Source organism: Tamandua tetradactyla, chromosome 12 (assembly GCF_023851605.1).
Source record: "Tamandua tetradactyla isolate mTamTet1 chromosome 12, mTamTet1.pri, whole genome shotgun sequence".
NCBI classification, from domain to species: domain Eukaryota; kingdom Metazoa; phylum Chordata; class Mammalia; order Pilosa; family Myrmecophagidae; genus Tamandua; species Tamandua tetradactyla.
Genome location: NC_135338.1, coordinates 31,576,006 through 31,592,111, shown reverse-complemented (window position 1 = coordinate 31,592,111; position 16,106 = coordinate 31,576,006). Strand labels below are relative to the sequence as shown.

At 43.2% G+C, this 16,106-nt stretch overlaps 1 protein-coding gene across 6 annotated transcripts in view; it reads right to left on the bottom strand.

Moving 5' to 3' along the window:
• Window positions 1-16,106, bottom strand: part of DCAF4 (DDB1 and CUL4 associated factor 4) — a 42,461-nt gene that overhangs the window by 6,979 nt on the left and 19,376 nt on the right. For 3 of the 6 annotated variants that reach the window (XM_077122944.1, XM_077122943.1, XM_077122949.1), the window contains 6 exons: window positions 14,412-14,509; window positions 13,716-13,870; window positions 5,048-5,130; window positions 3,857-3,959; window positions 2,066-2,209; window positions 1,119-1,168 (listed from right to left, as the gene is read on the bottom strand). In XM_077122944.1, the coding sequence (XP_076979059.1) occupies window positions 1,119-1,168; window positions 2,066-2,209; window positions 3,857-3,959; window positions 5,048-5,130; window positions 13,716-13,870; window positions 14,412-14,509 (633 nt within the window). The remainder of the gene's footprint in view (window positions 1-1,118; window positions 1,169-2,065; window positions 2,210-3,856; window positions 3,960-5,047; window positions 5,131-13,715; window positions 13,871-14,411; window positions 14,510-16,106) is intronic. The other 3 variants (XM_077122945.1, XM_077122947.1, XM_077122948.1) reach the window with 3 other exon arrangements.

Genomic DNA, 16,106 nt, shown 5'->3' with positions numbered 1-16,106 from the left:
GGCTCGGGCATCACAGTAACAGGCCGTTCTGTCACCCCACTGAACCCCATCAGACAAAAGCCACATAGAATTTTAAATTTACAGAGCATGTATCATTTTGTGTTTGTCTAAGTTAAGATTTATAGTTGGATTTCTAATGTGCGTTAGGCTTTAAAACCCTTTGAAACAGAGCCCCAGGACAAAAAGAAAAAACAAGAGGTCCTGACATAGCCAGCACCGGGTGAGGGCCTGCGGTGGGCCATGCTCTAAGAGTGCTCACATTATTTAACAGCAGCTTCACGACAATTCGTGTTAATTGCAACAAGTGGGTCTCGGAGCTTTAAGAACACATTCATTCCAGCAATGAAAGCAAGGACCAGACTCACTAGCATGGGGTCAAACAATCTTCCCTGAAGTACATGATAAAGACAGCTGTTCTGGGCAACATCAAGAGTCCCCAGGGATGCCAGGGGAAAGGCTCAGCCACCCTGAAACTGCACTGCTGTGCACCTAGCAAAAAAGCCCCTGTTCATTTTCTGGAAATGCAGAGACTGGAAATGAAGAGTGCTTTTGAGAAGGCTGTCTCTGTCAGAGACTCCAGACCCAGAGCCTACAGACAGACCTATGCCCATTGCCAAAGAAATCCCCTTTCTGGTGCCTGTCTTCTGTCTCTCCTGGGAGCCCTCCCTAGGACCACTGCCCCTGCAGCTCTTGGCTCTTCCTCCTTCACCTGAAGAGGATCTGCGATTCCTTCCCAAGGATTTAACGTTCCTTTCTGCTTTATTCCTCTGGTAAAGCTTGAACTCCCTGGCACAGATGCTGGTTCTGTCTAGTGACCCCTGAACCTGAGGATGCAGGCCAGGGTGGTAAAGTGGGCCAGCTTGGGAGGCAGACCACCTGGGTTCTGACCCCTGGCTCCCTTACACATGGAGTTCTCAGAACAGTGCCACCCAGACCCAGCATCACCACCGCGAGTCCTCTGTGCGCCGTGGGAATCCCCATTTTCTACCCAGGCACATGTTCTCTCCAGAGGGGTGAGACATGCTGGCAGAATGGCCCAGCCCCGGAGCCCAGAGTATCTAGGTCCACATCGGGGTGTATAGCCGGCCCACCAAACCGCTCTACCTGCCAAAAGATACAGAATGTGGGAATCCAAGTGATTCAGCGAGGCCCAGCACACAGAATTCACCTGTGAGGAAGCACACAGCAAGATGGAAAGATTGGTTTCACTGCCAACTCACGGGGGGAAAGAAAAAAATGTTTTTTTGTGTGTGGAGTAACGTGGGGATGGATGTGTGACTTCTTTCTTTGGGTTTTGCTTCTCTGAAGTGGGCTGGAATGGGTAGTGTGAGAACAGGGGAGGGAAGCAGGGAGGAAGTAACCACACAAGCCCTCAACATCAGCATGAGCCCCAGAGGGAGACATCTGGTATACCTTCCAGGGCGGGGCTGAATGTTCTGTAATGGTGCGGGACAAACCTAACTCTGATGGTGGACTGTAGCTTATTTCAACTCAAAACTGTATTCAACCTGTATCCACCTTGTGGCTCATGTAGCAAACGAACAGAAAGTTGCCACTTCTTCCAGATACAGCCATTACCCTAGTACATTTAAAGGTTTTCCCCCAGACAGTGAGCTCCTTATATTTATTCAAACCTCAATGTCAGCCACAACTAGCTGATTGGCTGATGCCTTCCACCTGCAGCCCAGGGGAAGACCCGTCCATCTAAGCAACAGTCTGCTGCTGCCCATCCTGGGAATCCCGTGCCTTGGCATGGACTCCTTTGGAGCCACTCTTTATATTCCTGAAAGGAAGGCCCTTACAACCATTTAAAGAAACATTACCTCCGTCTACCCCCAAACTATATAAATTCATTTTCTCTCCCAAGATAAGAAATTCCTGAGGCCCTTTCTCTCCTCTCTGGGTTCTTGGGAATTACACTCAGTTTGTCCCTTGGGAAAATGAGGCAACTCGGCCTTGCCTACTTCACAAAGTTCTCTCCTCAACTCTGAATTTGGCCAACCACTTCTTGCATTAAATCCAATGCAAAGTGGGCTGCAAGGCTCCAGGGGGCCAGCCCGTGTACCTTCCGGTTGGTGAAGTAGAGGTTTTCGTGCATCTTCACAGTGAGTGCCGGGCTCTGCAGACCACCCAGGTGGATGATGCCGTATTTGGAACCTCCGACTTTGACATCGTTCACTGTGAAGAGCCGGTCCCTGTTGGTATCTGCCTAGAAGAGCAGAGTGGACAGCAGGTGACCTCAGAGGTTGAGCCGGGTGGGCTGCCTACGACTAAATGACAAGCTGCTTGCCTCTTCTGGCCTATGTGCTCAGTGCATTTTCACCACGGGGCCTCTGTCAGCGAGGCAGCCTTGAGATGACCTAACATTCCCCTGTACAACACTGTAATCTCTGAGCAGAGCGAACCACTGTCTGGTCAGATAACTCAGCAGCAGCAGTGAGGAGGACTGCAGTGAGGGGACACTGCCTGGAAGGCTGACGTGTGCACAGCGACCCCACTCAGAACTGGGCTTGGAAGAGCCCAAACGTCCCCTCAGAGGAGCTGTTCAGATGAGTGAGGGGAAGCCATGCGGTGACACATCACGTGGCCAACATGAAAGCCAGGCTGCAACGTGGGAAATGCTAGTTATAATTCCCAAGGGATAAAAGTAGGATACAAACTAGTATACGTGTGTCACAGGCATCATGATTACCACCAAAAAAAAAAAACCACTGCACTGCCAAAAAAAACCAAAACATACAACGGCAGACTGTTTCTTAGGGTGTGCACTATCTTTAAGATTGTTTTTTAAGTAATGTGTTTAATAATTCCTTCCAAGAGAAAACTCTGTATTTGTGTGTCTGGTATATATTAATAAAATAGAACACACACATACGATGAACGAGGCTTTGACTGTGCTGACTTTGCAAGTTTGCTCGGGAAGAAGAGATGTATTCCTGGAAGAATTGTTACCAGGGACTAGCATCAGATCTGAAATCTCTGACTGGCAAACTGTCCTTCCCATCCCTCTGGTCGCACCAGACATTATGTGGGGTGATGGGGAAGATCCACCAAGGAGCCCAGCTGTTCAAAGGACTCAGCATCACCCTCAAGGTCAATTCTGTAGCTTCAGCCTCCAGCCCTGCCAGCGGACTAAGCCTAGGCTCTTGTTTTCTGTGCTCTCTCTCTCTTGCTGCCTTCCCACTGGCCTCCAGAAAGGACAGAGTGCACCTGGCAAGCGATGGTCTCATGTGGCCCGTAAAGCAGAGATGTCCTTTTGGTTGCAGCAGACCCTTCTAGCTCTTTCCCAACCTTTCCCGAACCCCTGGGCTCAAGAAGCGGGCCTGGCCTTTAACCCGGGCTAAGCACACATAGACTCTGTGCTCCCTGCAAACGGTGTGATGGAGGGATACTGGAGGTTCAGGCCCAAGCATGGACACGGGGCACTCAGGCCAGTGGCAGGAAGCAATACACTGTTGCTATTGATGACACATGGAACCTTTAGGTTTGGCACCAAATCCTGGCCCCATCTAAAAAGGGTTAGAAGCCCTCTCCAGTTCACTGGGCACACTCTTCCAATTGTGTAACATGACATGCCCAAGGAAAAGTTACTCTGCATTGGCTCTTAGTTCAGGCTCTAATATTAAGTGACAGAGCTGAAGTATGTCAAGGGACATGGTTTCTGCACAGCCTGCACTGCCAGCCCAGCATTTGGTACTGGGTAGCCGGTAGGCTTAAAGCACTAAAACCAGGAGAAAACCACCTGCTTCCATGGCTTCTACGAGAGCCAAGCTCGAAGAAAGTCAATGTGAAGCTATAACGAGTCCAGGGGCTGGCTGCCATGCTCCTTTACCCACAAGTATCTCCTTCCACTTACCAGAATGAGATTAAATCGGTCGCTTGCCAAAGCAGAGGGATCTGAACTCTGAATCTGGATCTTCTGCCTCTGCATGCAGCTCACACGCAGCTCATGGGTTAGACTGCAGAGAGAAAAGGGAAGGCAGGGAGGGCATGGACTCCACACCTAGACATCCACAGAGAAGATTCAGGTGGTGAGAAAGGGCAGAACCGAAGACCATCTCTCCCAGGCAACTCTCTCCACATTACTTCTCAGCAAGGGAGTTGAGTAAAATTTTAAATACTCTGAATTGTAGTTTTATTACAGAACTATTAGGAAAACAAAAACAAAGAAATGGTGGCCCATTCACAGAATCAAAGAAAGTTGGAAGTTGGAACAGAAAGGAATTGTTTTAGATCATCTAGAACAACTTTCTCTCTTGAGATGAAGAGAATGAGGCCTTGAGAGCGAGTGAACATGTCGAAGAGACTGCCTGTCTTACCACCCAACTCACCGTCCCTTTCCCTCTGCCAGGTCCACCTACCTCACCACTAAGGACAAAGAGCGAAGAATGGATCTTTGTAATTAAAACTTCAACTCTTTTCCTCGGAAAGGGGGGAAACTGGAGTGGGGGTGAAGGGCTGCAGAACACAGGGGTTCTGAGTTCAGCTGTCAGGGTCAGACAGGCCCTGTCGTTTCTAGCTGTACCTTGGGCGTATTGCTCCATTCTTCTGGAAATGGGGAAATGACAACCCACCTAGCAGGGTTTTAGTTAGAATTTTGTTAGGCACCACAAACATTCAGTACATATACACCTACATCATGCCCTGTTTTTGGTGACAACTCATTGGAAGGGGAGGAGGCAGAGGTAGAAATCTCACAAGAATGAAGTTACAGGACCCTGCCACTAAACTGAAAATGATTTTTATGAGTAACACAGAGTAAGTGTCTTGAGTGATTTCTGCTTCATATCTCTCTGATCTTCTGCAAGAGACTCCCCTGACGCCCCTTGCCTCCACCCCCCTCCCCACCCACCACACGATCTAGAGGGAGGATTATTCCTTGGGGGCTGGTTCAAGCAACAAGAAGGCAGTGAGCTGGAGCCCCTTGATTGTGAAGAATCCTCAGAGTAGCTACTTGTTCTATCCTGATTGTATTACTGGACCATGGAAATAAGAAATAGGAGAAAAACCATTTATAAGAAAATGTAACAATAAGGCATTGTCTTACCGGCAGTAACTGGTGTCGGTGAGAAAACCCAGTTGTCTTTTATGAAGCAAGGAAGACGCATTAAATCCCATCCTGGCTATTTTCTAAGTTTTAAAAAATGAAAAATTCAATGAAGCTTTATTTATGCAATGGGATGAGGGAGAATGTGTTTTGTTCTATAGGATGCAATTAAGAAACAGGTACTAAGCTTGCAGAAATTATATGCATAAAAATTCTGACCGACTCCTTTGCAAGAGTCTCCTCTCCTTGTGAGACGAAGAACCCATTGCAGTACATATACATCTACTTCACACCCTGTTTTTGGTGACAACTCACTGGAAGGGGAGGAGGCAGAGGCAGAAATCTCACAAGAATGAAGTTTCTTGTGAGAAGAAACAAGAATGATTTTTATGAGTAACACAGATAAAGTATCTTGAGTGATTTCTGCTTCATTTCTCTCTGGTCTCCTACAAGAGACTCCCCTGATGCCCCATCACAAGACAGTATGTGGAGGGGCCAAGATGGCGGTTTAGCAATGTGCGCATTTTAGTTCCTCCTCTAGAACAACTACTAAATAACCAGAAACAGTACAGAACAGCTCCTGGAGCCACGTCAGTGACCGGACACACAGCGTACCCCAGTCTGGACCAGCTGGACCAACTGCAAGCCTCCCCAAAACCGTGAGTTCCCCAAGCCGTGGCGGCCGGCACCCCTCCCCCACCGGCGGCTTCTCAGAGGGAAGGAAAGAGACTCTAAAACTGATCAAGGCGGAGTTTGTTCATTGGGCTCACGGAAAAAGAGGAAAGGGGAGGAAATAGAGGTTTTAGTGGCTGTGTTTCTACGGAGACTTGGCAGACTCTGGATTCAGCGGAGAGACTTCTCAGGCTGCAACTGCCCCAGGCATAGGCAGAAATGGGCTGCTTTCAGGGCTGTCTCCCACCTGTGCCTTCCCCAGGGGAGGGGTGAAGCCCAACTCAGGTGGAATCCCCCTCTCAAGGAATTCAGACCCCAGGGCCTGGCAATTTGAAGCCATTAAAACCAGCCTACAACCTCTCCCCCATCTCCACCACGCCCCCAGCAGAGTCTTCCAAAGTTAAAAATGCCGTAACATCTTTTGCTGGTGCGACCCACAGACAGACGCACCATATACTGGGCAGGATAAGAAAAACAGAGCCCAGAGACTTCACAGGAAAGTCTTTTAACCCACTGGGTCTCACCCTCAGGGAAAACTGACGCAGGTGACTCCTTCCCCCTGATAGGAGGCCAATTTAGTCTGGGAAACCCAGCTGGAGTCTATAATACCTACGTAGACCCTCCTAAGGGTGGGGAGGGAAAAGGCACTGTACAAGCAGGGCAAGAAACAAGAAAACAAGAACTGAAAAATTATCCTCTGTTAAATAAAACTTAAGCTAGAGGTCCGGAAAAAGCTGAACTGAAGGTCAAAGAACAGACAGACAACAAACTCATCTAGCAAGAAAACCCTAGGTAAGACAAGTGAAAGTAATCTCCAGAATAAACTAATTAAGGTAATTAAATGTCTAGATGCCAGCAAAAAATAACAAATCACACCAGGAAAACTGAAGATATGGCCCAGTCAAAGGAACAAACCAATAGTTGAAATGAGATACAAGAGCTGAAACAACTAATTCAGAATGTACGAACAGACATGGAAAACCTCATCAAAAACCAAATCAATGAATTGAGGGAGGATATGAAGAAGGCAAGGAATGAACAAAAAGAAGAAATGGAAAGTCTGAAAAAACAAATCATGGAACTTATGGGGATGAAAGGTACAGCAGAAGAGATGAAAAAAACAATGGAAACCTACAATGGTAGATTCCAAGAGACAGGTTAGGATTAGTGAACTGGAGGACAGAACATCTGAAATCCGACAAGATACAGAAACTATAGGAAAAAGAATGGAAAAATATGAGCAGGGACTCAGGGATTTGAATGATAATATGAAGCGCACAAATATAAGTGTTGTGGGTGTCCTGGAAGGAGAAGAGAAGGGAAAAGGAGGAGAAAAACTAATGGAAGAAATTATGACTGAAAATTTCCTAACCCTTACGAAAGACCTAAAATTACAGATCCAAGAAGTGCAGTGCACCCCAAAGACAATAGATCCAAATAGACGTTCTCCAAGACACTTACTAGTCAGAATGTCAGAGGTCAAAGAGAAAGAGAGGATCTTGAAAGCAGCAAGAGAAAAGCAACCCATCACATACAAGGGAAACCCAATAAGACTATGTGTAGATTTCTCAGCAGAATCTGCGGAGGCGAGAAGACAGTGAGATGATATTTTTTAAATTACTAAAAGAGAAAAACTGCCAGCCAAGAATTCTATACCCAGAAAAATTGTCCTTCAAAAATGAGGAGAAATTAAAACATTTTCAGACAAAAAATCACTGAGAGAATTTGTGACCAAGAGACCAGCTCTTCAAGACATACTAAAGGGAGCACTAGAGACAGATACGAAAACACAAAGAAAGAGGTACGGAGAAGAATGTAGAAAGAAGGAAAATTACATATGACATATAAAATACAAAAGGCAAAATGGTAGAAGAAAGTACTACACATACAGTAATAACACTAAATGTTAATGGATTGAACTCCCCAATCAAAAGATATAGACTGGCAGAATGGATTAAAAAACACGATCCTTCTATATGCTGTCTACAGGAAACACATCTTAGACCCAAAGATAAACATAGGTTGAAAGTGAAAGGTTGGGAAAAGTATTTCATGCAAATAACAACCAGAAAAGAGCAGGAGTAGCTATACTAATATCCAACAAATTAGACTTAAAATGTAAAACAGTTAAAAGAGACAAAGAAGGATACTATGTACTAATAAACGGAACAATTCAACATGAAGACATAACAATCATAAATATTTATGCACCAAACTAGAATGCTACAAAATACATGAGGCAAACACTGCAAACACTGAAAAGGTAAACAGACACATCTATCTACCATAATAGTTGGAGACTTCAATTCCCCACTCTCATCAATGGACAGAACATCTAGACAGAGGATCAATAAAGAAACAGAGAAGTTGAATATTACAATAAATGAGCTAGACTTAACAGACATTTATAGGCCAATACACCCCACAACAGCAGGATACACCTTTTTCTCAAGTGCTCACGGATCATTCTCAAAGACAGACCACATGCTGGGTCACAAAGCAAGTCTCAAAAAATTTAAACAGACTGAAATCATACAAACACTTTCTCAGATCATAAGGGAATGAAGTTGGAAATCAATAATAGGCAGAGCGCCAGAAAATTCACAAATACGTGGAGGCTCATCAACACACTCTTAAACAACCAGTGGGTCAAGGAAGAAATTACAAGAGAAATCAGTAAATATCTCGAGGAGAATGAAAATGAAAACACAACATATCAAAAGTTATGGGATGCAGCAAAGGCAGTGCTAAGAGGGAAATTTATTGCCCTAAATGCCTATATCAAAAAAGAAGAAGGGGCAAAAATTAGGGAGTTAACTGTCCACTTGGAAGAACTGGAGAAAGAACAGCAAACTAACCCCAAAGCAAGCAAAAGGAAAGAAATAACAAAGATTAGAGCAGAAATAAATGAAATTGAGAACATGAAAACAATTGAGAAAATCAATAAAACCAGAAGTTGGTTCTATGAGAAAATCAATAAGATTGATGGGCCCTTAGCAAGACTGACAAAAAGAAGAAGAGAGAGGATGCAAATAAATAAGATCAGAAATGGAAGAGGAGACATAACCACTGACCCCACAGAAATAAAGGAGGTAATAACAGGATACTATGAACAACTTTATGCCAATAAATACAACAATGTAGATGAAATGGACAACTTCCTAGAAAGGCATGAACAACCAACTTAGACTCAAGATGAAATAGATGACCTCAACAAACCAATCACAAGTAAAGAAATTGAATCAGTCATTAAAAAGCTTCCCAAAAAGAAAAACCCAGGACCAGACAGCTTCACATGTGAATTCTACCAAATATTCCAGAAAGAATTAGTACCAATCCTGCTCAAACTCTTCAAAAAAGTTGAAGTGGAGGGAAAGCTACCTAATTCATTCTATGAAGCCAACATCACCCTCATACCAAAACCAGGCAAAGATATTACAAAAAAAGAAAACTACAGACCAATCTCTCTAATGAATATAGATGCAAAGCTCCTCAACAAAATTCTAGCAAATCGAATCCAGCAACACATTAAAAGAATTATACATCATGACCAAGTAGGATTCATCCCAGGTATGCAAGGATGGTTCAACATAAGAAAATCAATTAATGTAATACACCATATCAACAAATCAAAGCAGAAAAACCACATGATCATCTCAATTGATGCACAGAAGGCATTTGACAAGATTCAACATCCTTTCCTGTTGAAAACACTTCAAAGGATACGAATACAAGAGAATTTCCTTAAAATGATAAAGGGAATATATGAAAAACCCACAGCTAATATCATCCTCAATGGGGAAAAACTGAAAGCTTTTCCCCTAAGATCAGGAACAAGACAAGGATGTCCACTATCACCACTGTTATTCAACATCGTGTTGGAAGTTCTAGCCAGAGCAATTAGACAAGAAAAAGAAATACAAGGCATCAAAATTGGAAAGGAAGAAGTGAAACTATCACTGTTTGCAGATGATATGATACTATATGTCGAAAACCCTGAAAAATCCACAGCAAAACTACTAGAGCTAATAAACAAGTATAGCAAAGTGACAGGTTACAAGATCAACATTCAAAAATCTGTAGTGTTTTTATACACTAGTAATGAACAATCTGAGGGGGAAATTAAGAAACGAATTCCATTTACAATTGCAACTAAAAGAATAAAATACTTAGGAATAAATTTAACTAAAGAGACAAAAGACCTATACAAAGAAAACTACAAGAAACTGTTAAAAGAAATCACAGAAGACCTAAATAGATGGAAGGGCATACCGTGTTCATGAATTGGAAGACTAAATATAGTTAAGATGTCAATTCTACCCAAATTGATTTACAGATTCAACGCACTACCAATCAAAATCCCAACAACTTACTTTTCAGAAATAGAAAAACGGTGCCCAGAATTGCTAAAAGTATCTTGAGGGAAAAAAACGTAGCTGGAGGTCTCACGCTGCCTGACTTAATTTAAGGCATATTATGAAGCCACAGTGGTCAAAACAGCATGGTATTGGCATAAAGATAGATATATTTTGACCAATGGAATCGAATAGCATGCTCAGCTATAGACCCTCTCATCTATAGACTTTTGATCCTTGATAAGGCAGTCAAGCCAACTCACCTGGGACAGAACAGTCTCTTCAATAAATGGTGCCTAGAGAACTGGATATCCATATGCAAAAGAATGAAAGAGGACGCGTATCTCACACCCTATACAAAAGTTAACTCAAAATGGATCAAAGACCTAAACACCAGGTCTAAGACCATAAAACAGTTAGAGGAAAATGTAGGGAAATATCTTATAAATCTTATAATTGGAGGCGGTTTTATAGACCTTACACCTAAAGCAACAGCACTGAAGAAAGAAAGAAAGAAATGGGAACTCCTCAAAATTAAACACTTTTGTGCATCAAAGAACTTCATCAAGAAAGTAAAAAGACAGCCTACACAATGGGAGACAATATTTGGAAACGACATATCAGATAAAGGTCTAGTATCCAGAATTTATAAAGAGATTGTTCAACTCAACAACAAAAAGACAGCCTATCCAATTACAAAATGGGAAAAAGACTTGAACAGACAACTCTCAGAAGAGGAAACACAAATGGCCAAAAGGCACATGAAGAGATGTTCAATGTCCCTGGCCATTAGAGAAATGCAAATCAAAACCACAATGAGATATCATCTCACACCCACCAGAAATGGCCATTATCAACAAAACAGAAAATGACAAGTGCTGGGGAGGATGTGGAGAAAGAGGCACACTTATTCACTGTTGGTGAGAATGTCAAATGGTGCAACCACTGTGGAAGGCAGTTTGGCGGTTCCTCAAAAAGTTGAATATAGAATTGCCATATGACCCAGCAATACCAATCCTAGGTATCTACTCAGAGAACATAAGGGCAAAGACACAAATGTACATTTGCACACCAATGTTTATAGCAGCATTATTTACAATTGCAAGGAGATGGAAACAGCTGAAATGTCCATCAACAGACAAGTGGCTAAACAAACTGTGGTATATACATACGATGGAATATTATGCAGCTTTAAGACAAAATAAACTTTTGAAGTCTGTAAGAACATGGATGGACCTTGAGAACATTATGCTGAGTGAGAATAGCCAAAAACTAAAGGACAAATACTGTATGGTCTCATTGATATGAACTGACATTGGTGAATAAACGTGGAATATTTTTTTGTAACAGAGACCATCAGGAGATAGAAACAGGGTAAGATATTGGGTAATTGGAACTGAAGGGATACAGACTGTGCAACAGGACTGGATACAAAAACTCAGAAATGGACGGCAAAATACTACCCAACTGTAATATAATTATGTTAAAACACTGAATGAAGCTGCATGGGAGAATGATAGAGGGAGGAGGGCTGGGGACATAAATGAAATCAGAAAGAAAGATAGATGTTAAAGACTGAGATGGTATAATCTAGGAATGCCTAGAGCGTATAATAATAGTGAAATGTACAAGGTACAATTTAAAAAATGTTTTTGCATGAGGAAGAACAAAGGAATGTCATTATTGCAGGGTGCTGAAAATAGATGGTAATTAGTATTTTAAAATGTCACCTTCTGTGTGAGACTAAAGCAAAAAATGTTTATTCGTTACAAAATTTATATTTTGACTAGTGCATTTCGTAATATAACTTATGTAGATAGTTTGACTGAAAGCCATAAGTACTTGGAATCTCAGGTAGGACATGAGATTTTGCTGGTTTGTCCAGAGTGATGCCCCAATGAATCCCAGAGTGATTAGATCAGTGAGTGGAAAAGTATCTGCAAAGCCCCCTTCGGGAAGTGGTGAGAACGGGGAGAAATTCAACTTCCCCAAGTTGAATTCTTGATATTCTCACAAGCAGTGTGGACAACCAAAGCTATAGGCAGAGCCCCCAGTCTTGGGGTTTGTTCATATGAAACTTAACCCCGCAAAGGATAGGTCAAGCCTACTTAAAATTTAGGCCTAAGAGTCACCCCCCAAGAGAGCCTCTTTTGTTGCTCAGATGTGGCCCCTCTCTCCAGCCAACACAACGAGCAGTCTCACCACCCTACCCCTCTCTACGTGGGACATGACTCCCAGGGGTGTGGACCTTCCTGGCAACGTGGGACAGAGATCTTGGAATGAACAGAGACTCAGCATCAAGGGATTGAGAAAAACCCTAGAATGAGCTGAGACTTAACATCAAGGGATTGAGAAAACCTTCTCGACCAAAAGGGGGAAGAGGGAAATGAGACAAAGTGTCAATGGTTGAGAGATTCCAAACAGAGTTGAGAGGTTATCCTGGAGATTATTCTTATGCATCAAGTAGGTATCATCTTATTATTCAAGATGTAATGGAGAGGCTGGAGGGAACTGCCTGAAAATGTAGAGCTGTGTTCCAGTAGCCATGTTTCTTGAGGACGATTGAATAATGATACAGCTGTCACAATGTGACTGTGTGATTGTGAAAACCTTGTCTCTGATGCTCCTTTTATCTACCTTGTCAACAAAGGAGTAGAACATATGGAATAAAAATAAATAATAGGGGGAACAAATGCTAAAATAAATATAGTTTAAATGCTAGTGATCAATGAAAGCAAGGAGTAAGGGGTATGATAGGTATAATCCTTTTTTTTTTCTTTCCTGTGTTCGTTTTATTTCTTTTTCTATTGTCTTTTTCTGAATTAATGCAAATGTTCTAAGAAATGATGAATATGCAACTAAGTGATAATATTGTGAATCACTGATTATGTATGTTATTTTGTTTCTTTATTTTTTTAATAAATAAATAAATTTTAAAAATATTTCAAATAGTAATGAAAAGATTGGGTCTGTATAGTAACTGGTTTAGAAATCTATGAATTAGTCCTATTTGCTAATAAATTTGCTTATATAACGCCAAAAAAAAAAAAAAAAGACATTATGTGAAAGCTGGAGGCTCTGCTCAATGCCTCTGTACAAGCCCTCCTCAATTTCTACTTGGGGTGAGGAGGCCTCCAAACTAGTGAGCTCAGGAACGGGGCTGGACTCTCAGGTCTGTGTCGTGCCTTTCATGTGACCCGTGGTGACCCAAGGCCAGGATTTTCCATTCTGTTGCCTCCATGGCTTTCAAAAACATCCTGGCATCTAATCCTTTCTCCTAAACTGCCTGTGGCATACAGATGGGGCCCAAGAAACCCTCATATCCAAACTACGCAGGCTGGTCTCCTATTTTAAATACACATTCACTGAAATTGTATCTTGATGCTTCCTAAGAGTCCCCTGGGGATGGACAAAATATGAGAATTACTGATGAAACTTGGCAAGGGAGGTTGGGAGGAGGGAAATCTCTTGCCTGCTAGTCTCATCAAGTTTCTGTTAGGGAAAATCTTGAGCCATACTCCCGAAAGTGCGCTACGCTTTGTTTCGAGGGACCTCTTACTCAGCACCTCCTTTCAGCAGCGGGCGGATGCTGACAGGGGTGGGTGCAGGGGACAGGGCGGCCCCAGGAACGCGGTCCCCACCTTTTCCTGCCTGTCCTCTTCTAGAAGCTGTAGTCTTTTGCGCTCCATCTCTTTCTGTTGGATGCTCTCCTTCGTGAGGGGGTTGCAGTTATTATGTCCGGGGAGCAAGCGGAAGTAGCGTTTCTTTTCGGGATCAAAGTAATATCCCGGTAGATCTTTAGTCAAAAGAAATAAAATTCATTTCCATTTAAAACTACTAGCAAGGAGCCCGGTGGGCTTGTCCTCACCCCCACGGCTGCCTGCCTCTTTTGAGGGGCAGGAGGCGGCCTGACACTGTCAGTCACCGCCGAGGACTGAGCTTGGTCCTACGGGAAACCATCTGCCTCAGGATCACCATCCCCACATACCCTGCTCCTTCCTCTAGTGTTTTTTGTTTTTGTTGTTTGTTTAGGGTGCATGGTCCGGGACTCAAACCCAGGTCTCCCACATGGAAGGCAGGCATTTTACTACTGAACCACCTGTGCACCCTCCGGTGTTCTGATCTGCTCTTAGAATTCCTTCCAAACCAGGAATAGGCCGGTGAGGCACCTGATGTGTACCCACACACAGGGGGAGAGACACTCAGACGCACACCCGAGCCCTGGCTGAGGACAAAGGGCAGCGAGAAAAGATGTAACCAGACGATGATGAGGCAGGATGGGGCCTAACCCTTCCCCCTGGGCACGGGCAGGGGTCCCACCCTGCAGTCTGCCTTACCTGGTGCAGAACTTCTGGCTCTGCTGGACGAGGCTGACGGGGCTTCATCATCTCCGTGGCCAGAATCCTGTGGGCCTTGTGGGCTTCCCGTGTTACGCCTGTTGACACACAGTTGTGTTAAGTTGTATGAAGGTGCCAAGTTCCTGGTCACCCTCTGATTTGTGAGTTTCAGGCGATCCCATGGCCGTCACCCCTGACCCTCTGACCTTTGTGATTACTTGGAGAACCCTGATCCATCATGGGTTTAACCTGAAAGCAGTTCATCTACTGCAAATACGCCAAAGTCAGGGCTGGATTTTAACCTCTTGTTCTTTTTATTTTATGAGGACTGGTACTTCCTCTTCTTGTCCCCATGCCCTTGAGCATCATGTGAAATCTTCTGGAATTCTTCAGATGAAAAGGAAGTCAATAATTCTTGCCAATAAGAATTTTATCAGCAGGGTTCATTTGTCGGTTTGACAGCAGTTACGAGGCCAGGTAAGTTTCATCCTTCATTGGATTCAGTAATACAAATAGCTTAAGTTTTACTGGGCTATACTATCTTACAGATAGAGAGACAGGGGTTCAAGGAACAGAGGTGATTTACTCAGTAATAATTGAATGGAGCCATGGTTAAAATATTTTATTTGCCAAGCTTCAAGTGGTTTTTGTGGCAGTTATAGGCTGAAGAATATGGTGACAAAGCAAGAGACCTTATCTTAGAATCCTGAGTAAAGTCACTGTAAAATCAAGAAAAAAACCCACACATAATCCCAAAAGGAAGACAAACTGCAAAACTGGGCTGAAAGAATGAAAGACTTCTCTCTTTCTTCTTTAAATACCAATGCTATGCGTAGTTTCAGGGAAAAATACGTAGTCTCCATTTTTAGGGCCCAGAGCTTCATGTGGCAGCTGATATGTGATCAAGCGGCAGCGGCAGGAAAGATAAAGCATCATGACAAATGTCTAGGCTTCCAGTCCAGGGGCTGTATCCCAGCAGGTTTCCACAGGAAAAAAAGAGTTAAGCAGACTCTTTTCTTGGGCAGGTCACATTTTGCTGCATGCTGTGCTGTTGTGGGAAGGTGTGTGGCCCAAAAATATCCAAGGCACTCCTTAGAAAACCTAACAATGAGCGCTGTCCTGAGCTCTTTATACAGGATATGCCAGGTGTGGGAATTTGGCTCAGAGAAACAGATTTTACTCTGCACCCAATAAGACCTACAGGTACTGAGACCTATTCAGCACCAGGCTCTGTTCAGGGCCTGCCATGCATTATTTGCTAACCTCACAAGAGAAATATCAGCTCCCTTTAGTCAAAGAAAAAAGAACAACTCAGAGTCATTAAAGAATTTACCCAATTTTACAGTTTGAAAAACGAGGGTGTCAAATTCAGGCCTCCTAATCACAAAGCCCTTGTTCTTTCCACAACATCTGAAAGCTTTTTTGTTCTTGTTTGGGTAAAATTGTTCTAGAGAAGCATCTTAGGATTTGATATCTTTCCTGATTCTATAACTAGAAATCTGTCCATTTTAAAAGATCTGGAGTGTGGATGAGTTTCTTTCTTTCTTTTTTTTTTTTTTTTTGTGGGGGGGGGGTTGAGCATTAGTTTAAATTTCCAGTGTCCTTCTGAGTCTCTGATTTGCTTGATTTATCAATTATATATCTCTCTGGCAGATGATATGATACTGTATGTCAAAAAACCCGAAAAATCCACAG